Source organism: Anastrepha obliqua, chromosome 5, assembly GCF_027943255.1.
Source record: "Anastrepha obliqua isolate idAnaObli1 chromosome 5, idAnaObli1_1.0, whole genome shotgun sequence".
In the NCBI taxonomy this organism is placed as follows: Eukaryota; Metazoa; Arthropoda; class Insecta; order Diptera; family Tephritidae; genus Anastrepha; species Anastrepha obliqua.
The window spans coordinates 19,830,277-19,843,263 of record NC_072896.1 but is presented as its reverse complement, the minus strand read 5'-3'; the positions used below and the strand labels follow the sequence as shown (position 1 = coordinate 19,843,263).

General features: G+C 41.3%; 1 protein-coding gene across 1 annotated transcript in view; it reads left to right on the top strand.

The window, feature by feature from the left end:
- The window catches only part of LOC129249234 (prolyl endopeptidase FAP), a 102,515-nt gene that overhangs the window by 47,155 nt on the left and 42,373 nt on the right, over positions 1–12,987 (top strand). The window contains exons 3-4 of the mRNA XM_054888924.1: positions 345–459; positions 4,235–4,329. Of these exons, the coding sequence (XP_054744899.1) occupies positions 345–459; positions 4,235–4,329 (210 nt within the window). The remainder of the gene's footprint in view (positions 1–344; positions 460–4,234; positions 4,330–12,987) is intronic.

The window sequence follows — 12,987 nt, the reverse complement described above, 5'->3', positions numbered from 1 at the left end:
TTGTAATTTGTTGCATACTTCACGGCTGCTGTACTTTTATATTATCACTTTCTTCCTTTTCTATTTATGTACATTATTTTTTCTCCCATATTCCATGTGCCCAAGAATGTACATATGTATGTTTGTGTGTTTCCTTCGCCTCATGCATTTATATTTTTTCGCAATTGTTGTGCCATCCCGCCAATTTTGTGTAAATTTTATGTCATATATTTTCCCATTTTTTCCTATTTTTTTGTGTCTCGTGGTGGTCGTGTGTCCCCCGGTTTTTTGTGCTTTTTTCTTTCTCTTTGTCTGGTTTTCTTTATAGAAAACAACATATAAAATTTCTGCATTTATCAAAAAAGGTACTCCTCACACCACCCGATGAGGGGCCGCGAGTCAAGGGGCAACGCATCAAATTGCAAGACATTGTGGATGGACTATTTATGCCACAGCGGTCGAATGGCACATGGATTAGTGGTAAGTGTGAACTGTAAGTTTATGTATTTTGTATATGTAAATATGTATGTAGAATAGAGAAAGCCTTTACATTTGGTTACCTGATTAGTTGATTGATAGGCTCGAGTGGAAGAAGGAATTTAGTAGACATTAGAGTCTCTTTAGATGGATAATTTGGACTTGAGTCAGCACAAAGAGAAAAAGGTCAAAAATTTAGTTTGTTTTCGTTGCTTATTCACATACTTGCTCCACTTGCTTAGTAAATCTAAGAAATCAGTAGAGATGTGGAGGGTACGAAATAGTTATTATTTAGGGCAGAACCTGTCGCTAGTGGCACTTGAGTGTTTGTAGGGAAACTTTTCTCATTTCTTGTGCGACTACTCGGCAGTGAATCTGACTCACAATATGTGAGTCTTTTCTTCTTCCTCTTGATCGGCACGATAATTGCTTACGTGATTTTGCCCAAGTTTAATAAAGGGCGCCAGTCGTTGCTTTCTCGTGCTAACCGGTGCCAGTTGGATACATCAAGTGAAGCCAAGTTCTTCTCCACCTGATCTTTCCAACGCAAAGGAGGCCTTCCTCTTCCTCTGCTACTACTAGCTGATACCGCATCAAATACTTTCAGAGCCGGAGCGTTTGTATCCATTCGGACGACATGACCCACCCAACATAGTCTATGTCGTCGTAAAGCTCATACAGCTCATCGTTCCATCGTCTGCGATACTCGCCATGAGATACTAGCGTGCAAACGTCCAAAAATCTTCCGCAAAATCTTTTCCTCAAACACTTCAAGGGAGTCACTTAGAAAGTCAATATTGCTTGTCGATTTCGGCTACAGTAAAAAATCAGAGTTAAGCAATCGAAGTGGAACAAAAATGCGTTTACATGCGTACTTCTTAGTCCGTTAGGAAGCTCTGCAACCAATTCACCACAACATTAATTTTGAAAATGCTATCGGCTGTGCTTCTTTTTCAAACAAGAGATGTATGTTCGGCTTCCAAAGATGCCTGTGAAGTCCACATGAATTTCTTTTGTCTTTCATAGGATCACAAAACCTTTCCTTCTGAGCCTTAACAAGAGTTTTAGGAACTTTCTTGTAATATGCGTTATACTCTAATCTCCGATCGCAGTGTGCCTGATGTCAATTCAGAAATTCGTCCGGTGATTCATTACCTTTTTTTTTTTGTTTTGGTGGATGAGATAGGGTTCAAAATGCTTTCAAACTTACAGCAACCGTCGTCAACTACGTCGAATAGTGTGGCCACTAAAACAATGCCTCCTCCTCTTCTGAGGAGACTCCCTTCCCGGAACTACTTTATGCATTACTTTGGTAGTGCCCAGAGCGTCTATAAAACCAATACTACTCACCCACGTCTGGGTGCACCATATTTGTAACCTGCCTATACTATAGACTTATCTTCTAATGTCACCGCTATACCAGTTCCACCAGCCCCACATCCCAGGTTCCTCTCATATGGGCGTATGGAGTATAAGTATAAGTAAGTCCTAAGTAAGTATATGTGCAAGTTTTTTAGAGCGCAATCGACGCTTGCCAGGCCTTTTGCCCTCAACTTAATCTCAGTCTGCAAATACCTCCGATTACCAGCCAGTCGGCGTAATATCTTGAGCAAAGAGTAGTTTGGACTTTCGTCCAGACCCTACCACATTTATAATGGAGCCGCCAGTTAAGAAAGCTCTGAATAAGCTCTAGAAAGAAGTATTCCTTGTGCGGGCTTTAAAACTAACTCTGTGTCCCGGGGCATTCCGCATCTTGACACAATTTATTGGAATTGGATAGATAAAATACAAATCTATCAGAACCTCTAACACCTAGTTGGAGCATAGGGCGTCCTTGCCAACGAACACGGTTTTGTGCAAGAGCTATAAATTCATTCAAAGTCTTATTCAAAGAAATCATTTCCGCCTGCGTTTAAAGGTGCGAGTTGGGTCATAATCTGCTTGTATTTCGCCCAGTTTGTTGGAAGGCTTTGCATTGCAGTGCCTGTTTGGCGCTGTTATCATCACTCTTCTTTAGGGTGTGACCGCACCATTGCCGTTTCCTTCCGTCATTTATTCATTTCGTTTTGCCTTCATTTCAGTAGCCACAACGGATTGATTAACCTACTTCAGTAATTCCGTGTTAGATATAGTTCGACGCCAAAAAATCCAGATTATGTGGCATAAGCAGCGATTAATAAACATCTGTAGATGCCTTGTGGTTATTGCGGTGACCTTCCACGCAGTACTTCCGCATAACGGGACGGACTTGACGCATGCATTAAAAATTCGCAGTTTGGTGTGCGAAGTTTTGTTATTATTTTGCCAGAGTGGTGCAAGAGTGCCGAAAGGCGCTTTGGCTTCGGTAATTCTGATTTCAATTTGAGCGAGTGAGACACTTCTTCCATCTGCGGCGATCATAAATCCCACGTAGTAAAAATTAACCACCATCTGCAAAATCATACGCACCCACTCTTAAAGAATCTGATGAGGAGCAGTTCAGGTTTGTCTTTCTTATGTTGATTTTAAAGTATCGTTGTCTGCAAAAGAAGCGTAAAGAACGTATTCAATTACCAGCAGGAAAGGATTGGGGACAGAATGCAACGTGTGTATGCAGACCAAATTAGGAATAAGCCTCGAGAATGAGTACATTGCTACAGTCAGACTGCATTCAAGGCAGCGGATGTATTGGCTAGAGAGGTTGCGACCACGAAACTCATATGTCATGAGACCTTCCTTGCCATGGGACAACATACCTGTAGAGAAGAGCTTAGAATCGAAGATGTGGGGCACCCCAAGTTAAGTCCATATTAGGAGGGTATAATAAAACGAAATTTTAGGATTTCATAAATCTCCTTATGGAAACGGTAAAATTACTTACTGTCATTCGCACAGGTCACTGCAGATTGCACATACACTGGATATGGTCCAATAAATCCTGTCATTTTGAGGCCTACCCCCGGAAAAGCAACTATACTTACTTTTTGAATGTTATGCCATAGCGCGAAAAAGAAGTAGACAACTCGGCCTGATACGGCGAGAAGAAGAGGGTATACGGGTAGTCCAAGTCTGATCTATTCTAAGTTTGTTGAGTGCACTGGCTTGGAATGAGGTATTGTGGCGAGTAGAGGGCACAGAAGATCATAACATCGAAGTCCAAACCTCCTTTTTATTCTATTTCTATTTTTATTAACGCATACATGAGCCCCTACAGAGTATTGGTGCTTAAAACTACGCAAGATCGAAGACAAATAAATTTAAAATCTTACAGTGCTTTGAATGCCACGCCACATTCCACCGTACATAGGTTATTAGGTTATTAGGTTGGTCCTCATTCTCCAATCCAAAGCCCATTCTTTCTTTTCCCCCTCTTTGGTTTTTTCCCCTCTGTATGGCATCACAATGGATGAACTTTGATTCTTCGTCCAAGTGGGCCCCTCGCTGGACAGCCATTTATCCTAATAATCTAATCATTTTAGACCTATAGTAAATTTATATTTCTGCAGATTATGAGGAGAAAACGAACCCCAAGGAATTAAAGAAATTATTAATAATAAATACATGGATCGGTATATGTAACCAATTGGAGATTAGAATGTAGTCTAAGTACTTCATCGAATTTAAGAGATCTCTTATAATTGTGCGAATAGATAACTAAAATAATTGTTATATAATAAAGTATTACACTCTATGTGTCTAATATAGAAAAATTAATATTATTTTAATATTTAATATTTTTTGTTATTAAACTACTATATTTCATTTTCTCCCTTTTCATTGTCAACAAATTCCATCATAGGCGAGGAATTTCTCTACCAGGATCATTGGGGACGAATTGTGCTATTGAATGCGCCCACTCTTACTGAGCGGGTACTCATGTCGAATGTGACGTATGTAAGTATGCAAGAATATACATAAACATATACATTTTTTATTAAAAACCACTCAAATGATCTCAACTATGTATTGCCTTGCATATAAGAAAGGGTGTTGAATAGTATTGCCATGTAATTTATTTTAAGATATGTATGTATATAAATGGATATGGATGTACTAAGTAGTACAAGGTGTAGGTATTTGGAAATAGTGTAAGGTTTTTATATTTAAACATACATACATTTTGGTATATGCATAAGATTATTTCAACTCTCACTGTCATTCCTACGATGATTCAGCCAAAACTTCATACCAGTCTCCTTGTCAACCCCAAATAAATATCACTCAATGGCCGCCATTCTAAACTTAAGTTAAGATAAATACAATTTTCGAAATATCTGGACCCGAGCGTTTCCTAGTAGGTCAATTTTTAGCAGAGCTATACTTTTCTATGTAATGGTTAATGGTTAATGGTTGTAAAGGGTTAAGGAGTAGCCCTTTAGCACTGCGACCATATTGATCTATTGTGCACCCTATGCTGTCTATTGACTGTTAAGTATGCTTATGAATTGTACCAGCTCCTTCTGAGGGAGTGATTGAAGGTCTTCATCTGTAAGCATGAACTTGTTTAAAAACCTTTTCCTTCTATGCGTCAACCCCGGACATTCGATAATGAGATGTTCCATAGACTCCTCATCTTCGCAGCAGAATCTGCAGGTGCTGGTGTTAGTTATGCCTAATTTATGTAAGTGTTTGTTGCAGGTGAAGTGACCCGTGAGGGCGCCTGTGAGAGTGCGAATGCTCTTTTTGTTTAACGTGAGGGCCATGTTGGCTCTTTTAGCGTTGAAACTTAGGAACTTTTTGGAGTGTCTAAGACCCTCTACATTGTTCCAATGCTGATTTAATAGAGTTTTGGCCCAGTATTTTATTTTTTGTTTTAGGTTGTTTTTGTTGAATCCGAACATAGGGCTAGGTCCGATGAAGTTTTCATCTGCCCCTTTTTTGGCTTGAGCGTCTGCCTTTTCGTTGCCGTCGTATCCCTCATGTCCCGGTACCCAAATTAATGAAACATTATTTTTGGATGCCAGATTATTGAGTGCCTTGTGGCATTCTAAGAGGGTTTTAGAGTTGTATGTATAGCTATCTAGAGCTTTTAGGACTGATTGGCTGTCCGAGAGTATTTTAATCCTTACTCTCTTGTGGTTCCTGCGTTGCATGATGTTTACTGCTTCCATTATTGCGTATAGTTCCGCTTGGAATATAGTGGTGTCCCTGGTGAGAGTGTATGATTTGTGGATTCTGGGTCCCACTACACCTGCTCCTACACCGTAAGGTGTTTTTGATCCATCAGTGTACCATTTTTGTGAATCATCATTCATCCATTTCGGGTTTGTTTTCCACTCTATCCTCTCTGGAAAGGTAACTGAGTATCCTTTTGTGAAACAGAGGGTTGGGTCAATGTGGTCTGAAACTTGAGCCATGCTTATGGTGTTTTTGATTTTGTTTAGGATATTTAGGTGACCGGTGAGGTTGCCCAATTTGAAATTTACTTTCATGTGTAGCATGAGTGCTTGCGTAGCTGCTTCCTCTTGGATTGCTATATGAAGTGGTGGGAGATTAAGGAGTGCTTCCATGCCAGCTGTTGGGGTAGTTTTCATAGCCCCTGTGATGCATAGGCAAGCAAGCCTTTGTACTTTTCCCAGTTTGGTTATCGCTGTTTGTTGGATAGATTTGCCCCACCATACTAGTGCCCCATACAGTATGATTGGTCTAACCATTTGGGTGTATATCCAGAGGGCCATACTAGGGCTGAGGCCCCAGGATCTCCCTAGTAATTGTTTGGTTGTCCACAAGGATTTCGTGGCTTTTTTTGTTATGTTATTTATATGTGGTTCCCAAGTGAGTTTTTTATCTAAGGTTAAACCTAGATATTTGACCTCTTCCTTTAGTTCTATCACTGTTTCATTTAGTTTCAATGCAGGAAACTTTATCTTTCTTTTTCTTGTGAAGGGGATTATTGTGGTTTTGTTAGGGTTGATCGACAGCCCCTCCTTTTTACACCATTCCCATGTTGCATTCAAGGCATTTTGCATTAAGTCCGTTAGTGTCCTTTCATGGTTGCCTTTTATTATAACAGATATATCATCTGCATAACCAATGGTTATGAATCCCTTGTTGTTTAGGTGCTGCACCAAGTCATCAACTAGTAGGGACCATAGCAGTGGAGAGAGAACTCCTCCTTGCGGACATCCCTTTACTGTTGTGACATTGAGTTCAGCTTGGCCTAACGAGGCTTTAATAATCCTCTGATTAAGCATTTGGCTTATCCAGTGTGTTAATATTGGGTTTGCACCTCTTTTTTCGAGTGCTGTTTCCATGGATTTGTAATTTGCGTTGTCGAAGGCTCCCTCTATGTCCATAAAGGAACATAGGGCTATTTCTTTTTGATTTAGGGCCTTTTCTATATTAACAACGAGTGTGTGCAGTGCTGTGACTGTGGATTTCCCTTTTTGGTAAGCAAATTGCAGCTTATGAAGGGGTTTTTTGAAGATTACTTCTTCTCTTAGATGGTATTCGAGTAGTTTTTCCATTGTCTTTAGCATGAACGATGATAGACTGATTGGCCTGTAAGATTTTGGAGAGTCAGGGGGTTTGTTACCTCCCTTAGGAATAAATATTACCTTCACTTTCCTCCATATCTTTGGAATGTATTCCAATATTAGGCTAGCTCTGAAGATTTTCACCATGACTCGGATCAGTTCCACAGTGCCTTTGGATAAAAGTGCTGGGAATATACCATCCGGCCCTGGTGATTTAAAGGGTTTAAAGGAGTTAATTGCCCACTCTACCCTTTCGAAATTTATGATTTTGTTGACAAATGAGACCGTAGATCTCCGTTGATGGTGAGTTACCATGTCTAGACTATTGTCGATTGATGAGTCATGACTTTTACAATCTGGGAAGTGAGTCTTTAGAAGAAGCTCTAGTGTTTCTGCGAATGTGTTGGTAATAGTTCCGTTTGGACCTTTTAGTGTTCCTATGGGACTTGAGTCGCCTTTGGAAAGTGATTTTTGGATTCTAGCTGTTGCTGGAGTATCTTTTAGATCCTCGCAGAAGTTTTTCCAAGAGTTTCGTTTGGATTTCCTTAGTTCTTTGTTATAGTTAGTTAGGGATTTCCTATATTCGTCCCATTTGTTTGTTTTCTTTGCAGTGTTGAATAGTTTTCTCGTTGTTTTCCGAAGTTTGTCAAGTTCGTTGTTCCACCAGGGGACCCTCTTCGTGGAGGATTTGATTTTTAGTGGACAACAGTCTTGATATGAGGCCATGATTGAGTCAGTCATTTCTGTTACTGCCTCTTCTAGTTCCTCTGTTGATGTTATTTTGCTTACGCTGTTATTAAGCTTAGCTGAAAGACATTCATTGTATCTTTTCCAGTTTGCTGTTTTTGGGCTCCTGTAAAGTGTGGAGAACTTTACCACCCCATTTAGGTCAAAGAGTATGTGTTTGTGGTCAGACATTGAGTCCTCATCCGAGACTCTCCAGTTACTGATCATATTCAAAGATTTGTTAGTGATTAGAGTTAAGTCGAGTACCTCTTGTCGTATTGCGTTTACAAAAGTGGGTTTATTACCCCTGTTTACTATTGTTATATTACTAAGTAATAAAAATTCAAGGAGTGACTCACCTCTGTTGTTTGTATTCGTGCTTCCCCATGCCACATTGTGGGAGTTGGCGTCGCATCCAATTACGAGGGTTAGATTGTGGGTTTGGCAATACTCCACTAGGCCTCTGATTTTTTCTGGTGGTACTATGTCGGCGTCTCCGGGGAAATAAGCTGAGGCGATTACGACCTCTCTCTTGCTTCCGCCAGACTCCGCTTCGACCAGTATTGTTGATGTGTCGCCATCCATGAATTCTGTGAATGGCAAGAATTTAATATTGGTATCTATGATTATCGCAGCCCTAGGTTTGACAGCGCTTTTGTCATAAATTACCTGTGTGTTTTGGACATTGAGGCCTTGAGGACGGCCTCTATAGATCCAGGGCTCTTGGATCAGCCCTATGTTGATACCTCCGGCAAGTCTTCTGCTAAGCTCAGTGGTGGCAGCCTTAGCATGGTGAAGATTTGCCTGGAGGCACCTCATTTCGCCGGTTGGTTTTCGGAGTCTTTGGGAGGACTTTCGTCCTCTTCTTGTAACTCCACTGCCTCCATTTGGTCAACTAACTCTTCGGTCGTTATATTTTCAGATTTCAGCCTGAGGGTCACTTGTATGAAGCGGTAGTTTACCCTACCATTGTACTCCTTCAGGCTGGCGGCTGATTTTTGGTCTACCGCTACGACTAGCGTTACGTTGGAGCCTTTTTCGGCTCTTCTTAGCAGGCGCCAGGAATCAACATTGAGGCCTTTATTCTGCCCCTGCACAAAGTCCAGTATCTTGGCTGTCTCGACTTTGACTGAGTTGGGAAAGTACCCCACTGCGATCCGAGAGTGAGGAATTTTGGATTCCTCTGTGGCCCACAGTGTTGCACCCTCCCACGGCGACGCATTAGAAATGGCCGCCTTAACCCATTCCGCCGAAGTGCTCTCCTTACAATGCAGGACAAGGTATCCTGCCTTGTAAGTAGTGCCCAAGAACGCTGGTTTTGTGGCCATGTTTTTCCCTGCCAGTATTTTTTCTAACAGGAGTTGTTGGATGGAGTCCATTTGCTCGGTTGTCAGTACCGTGTTGGGGTAGTCCCTAGCAAGTACTGCTAACCTGACTCCTGTTGTTATGTCTTTGTATGTGGCAGTGGGCTGCCACTTTTTGCTCTTTAGAGCTGCGTCTTTCGATGTGGACGGACCATCATCTTTAGGCCGCTTTTTTGCTGCTGCTTCGGGTGGTGTGTCCTCAACCGACCTTAGTCGTTTCGGCCCCGTCGTTGGTTTTTCTGTGTTTTTGCACATGGGTTCCAGAGCCTTAGCATAAGCTTCTTCCCTGGTTAGCCCTTTTTTTAGGAAGTGTACAAGCCTTCTCTTGCCCGCACCACTGAGCCTTTTTGGCTGTTCCTTTTTCGGCCCTTCGCCATCGGTGTTTGGAGTCGTCTCGGCAGTTCTCACGCCTTCAACTGCGGACTGTTCCTCCTTATTAGTTTGAGGCTTGGTGGCCTCTTCCTGTTGAGGTGTGACCGCCTCTGGTTTTTGAGGTATTTTGCTAGCCTCTTCGTTGAAGCCTTTTTGGCCGCTTCCGCCATTTTTTTGTTTTTGTTTACTGTTGTTCATTTTTGTTCCCACGAGTAAAGGGGTATATCGGTCACCTGCGCCAGTGCCCCGGTAGCGCAGGAAGGCATTTTTGAAATGGGGCCTCGCCAGGGCGCCCCAAGTCCGCATACTAGCGACTAGATCCCCCTCTAGCCAAGCATCCCTCGGCGTATGCTGTTCCACCTTGGATTGGGGATTTATACTTACCCAAGGAAGTTTACTCTTCCCGCCCGACTATATTAGCCAGGACCCCAACAGAGACATGACCGTGCTGGGGTATCCTGTTTCCAGTGGCCACCGCGGGGAGGAATAGTCGCACTTCCGACAGTCTTGCAGTTACGGCACAAAGTCCACGAAGGCCTTTGCGTTATTCCCCCTACAAAGACTGCCAGCAATGACCACCTACTTTTCTATGTAAGCATTAAGTCGAATTATTTGAAATATTTCCGCGCAGAGGCTCTTGGGGACTAGCTTTTTCACGACAAAAACAAGTTAAATTATGAAATGAAAATTACTTATTAGTATCCTTTTATATAGACTAGAGATAACAGGTCAACTCTTCTAAACAATGTCTAAGAATCGTTAATAAGAAATAAACAAAAAAACATACAAAATATAAAACTAAAATTTCTTCACTTTTCATCGAAAATCTAGTTAAATTCGGTTCATCTACATCATTCACAATTAGTTTTCAATAATATTTAAAAAAACATGTATACATATACATATAATTGGAGGGTACACCCTTTTTGGGTATTTGGTCGAGCTCCTTCTATTTGTGGCGTGCGTCTTGATGTTGTTCCACAAACGACTCCGCACGGCAAATATTTTTTATGAGGAGCTTTTCCATGGCAGAAATACACTCGTAGGTTTTCTATTGCCTGCCGAGGTGCGACCACTATTAGAAAAACGTTTTTCTTCCATTTGGCGTTTCACCGAAACTAGTAAATTCCGAATAGTAGTCATACACCAACCCATTCGACTACGGCGGCCGCCGTTATAGATGAATATAAAAGAGCGTCCAATCGTTTTTTACAGTAGATATTTACCTACATTGATGGTTGCGTACCGCTTCGGATCACTACCTCGTTGCAGGCAAACTGCACTCACGCCTTTACCTACGCAAAGAATGTTCGACATCGAAAAGCTGCAATGACAAGCAGCAAGACAGCCAGAAGATTCGCCCGAATAATGGAGCAACATCTCTTTCTCTACGTACCGCCGCGAAGAAGAAATCGAATTCCGGCGAGCCCGAAAATACAGTTGGTACGACGAAGAATGTCATGCTGCCGCAGGAAGAAAGGATGCCGCCTATAGAGCCACGCTGCGATCGGGTGCCACGCGAGCCATACGGAATCGCTACCGGGAGCTGTAAAAGGTTGAGAGACGTATTAACAGAGTGAGGAAACGAGAGGGCGAAATACGCGAGAGCGACGGGCTTGGAATGCTGGCCAACAGAAAAACGCCCGAATTTTCTACTAGAAACTTAGGCGGCTTACAAAAGGTTTTAAGACCGGGGCGATTTCCTGCAAGAACAAAGACGGCGATCTGGTTTCTAACAACCCGGGCGTGCTTGAATTATGGAGGGAACCTTTCTCCAACCTATTAAACAGTGATAGCTGCGCATGTCACAGAGAATGTGAAGATCCCGATATTCCAACTGTCAACGACGGAATTGACGTTCCGCTACACGACCATGACGAGGTGAGAATAGCGATAACGCGGCTAAAGAACAACAAAGCCGCGGGCGCCGACGGACTGCCGGTTGAGCTATTCAAACATGGCGGCGAGGAGCTGGTAAGGTGCATGCATCAGTTCCTATGCAAAATATGGTCGGATGAAAACATGCCTGCCGATTCGAATTTAAGTGTGCTCTACCCAATCCATAATCTGCTTCTTCTGCTAATCTGCTATCTTTTGCTTGAAAATCCTCACAAGCCCCAGTGTCAGCGATAACCTCTTCATTCGAGCGAAATTTCTTACCGGCGAGCATTTTTTAGGTCTATCAACAGCCAATAGTCGATGGGGAGTCCAGCGGAGGTGTATATTATTAAGAAGCGATAAACTTTGTTATGGTAAGCAAATGGAGGGCAGATCTAAATATATGTGTCTGCAGCGACAGCAAAAATTCGGTTGAGAATTTGTGGACTATGAACGGTGACTAATTTACGGTTGTGTTAGCCTCTTTATGCTGCTGATGAAGTTCATCAGATTTTTGATATCAAGACCTCCTATGGCAAAAGGCGCAAAAAAGAAGTGAGAACCAAGATGTTTAAATCTTAGTCGCGCGAGAGCGGGGCAGCTACGGAGCAGGTGCTGAGACGACTCCACCTCATCCTCCATACAGCTGACGCAAAAAGGGTTCGAAGTAATTCCAAGTCTCACGGCCTGTACACCCCGCGAATAGTGCCCCGTGAGGATGCCTGTGATAAATATAATATAAAAATTTTGCATTTTTACTTGATCACACATGAGAAACTGAAATTTAAAAGAAATACGGGATTGAAATCGAATGATTCGAGGTTTTGTAAAATTTTGAATTTACTTAAAATGAAAAAAATAATAATTAAAAAAATACCTTCAATACTTTGTGTAAAAAAAAACTGCGTTCTCTAATCGGTTTATGAAAATATTTTTAATTTTAATAAATATGTGCATGCATACATACATTTTATAAATTATTTCCGAGCTTAATAAATATTAAATATTCAATACATAGGTATGGATGCGTGCATGTACACCAATTCCCTTATTGCCGCAATTAGCCATTAAAATCAAATTCACTGAATCCTCAACCACTCTCTCTCTCTCTCTATTTCGCCCTCTTGCGCGCTTAATGGCCCGAATTCACATTAACTGCAAACCCAAAACAATTAAATTTCCACTTAGAACAAATTTATTATTCAACTTAATATTTGTATTGCACTTCACAGCTGATGTATGAATAATTTTTCAAACAAAATGTTGCATAATTAAACAATAAATATTCAGCATCCACGGCTGCTAATGCATTTCCATTTACTAAACCATCACCTGCCCACCTGCAAACAGATTCCCACAAACTGCAACCAATAAAAAATAGCGAACAAAGTGAATGAGAAATAGTGAATTTATGAGCTACAAATCGTTTAAAGACGCATTAAAATGAAAATCACCAAATGTGAGAAATAAAAAAGAAATTAAATAAAAATAGCATTACAAAGAAAAACTATTAATTTTTGCCATAACTTGGTTTGTTGAAGCAACAGAAATATAATACACGGTCCTGTGCACCTAAACGGAAATATAGGAATATATAAATGAAAACATAAAACAGTTAGTTTTGTATCAGTTTTAATGTCTTGAATTTATCTATTTATGGAAAGTGCGTCATTGGCGTTTATATTCCCTGTGATGAATTTCACGGCTGTGCCTAGTCCGTTGATGAGTCCAGGTTT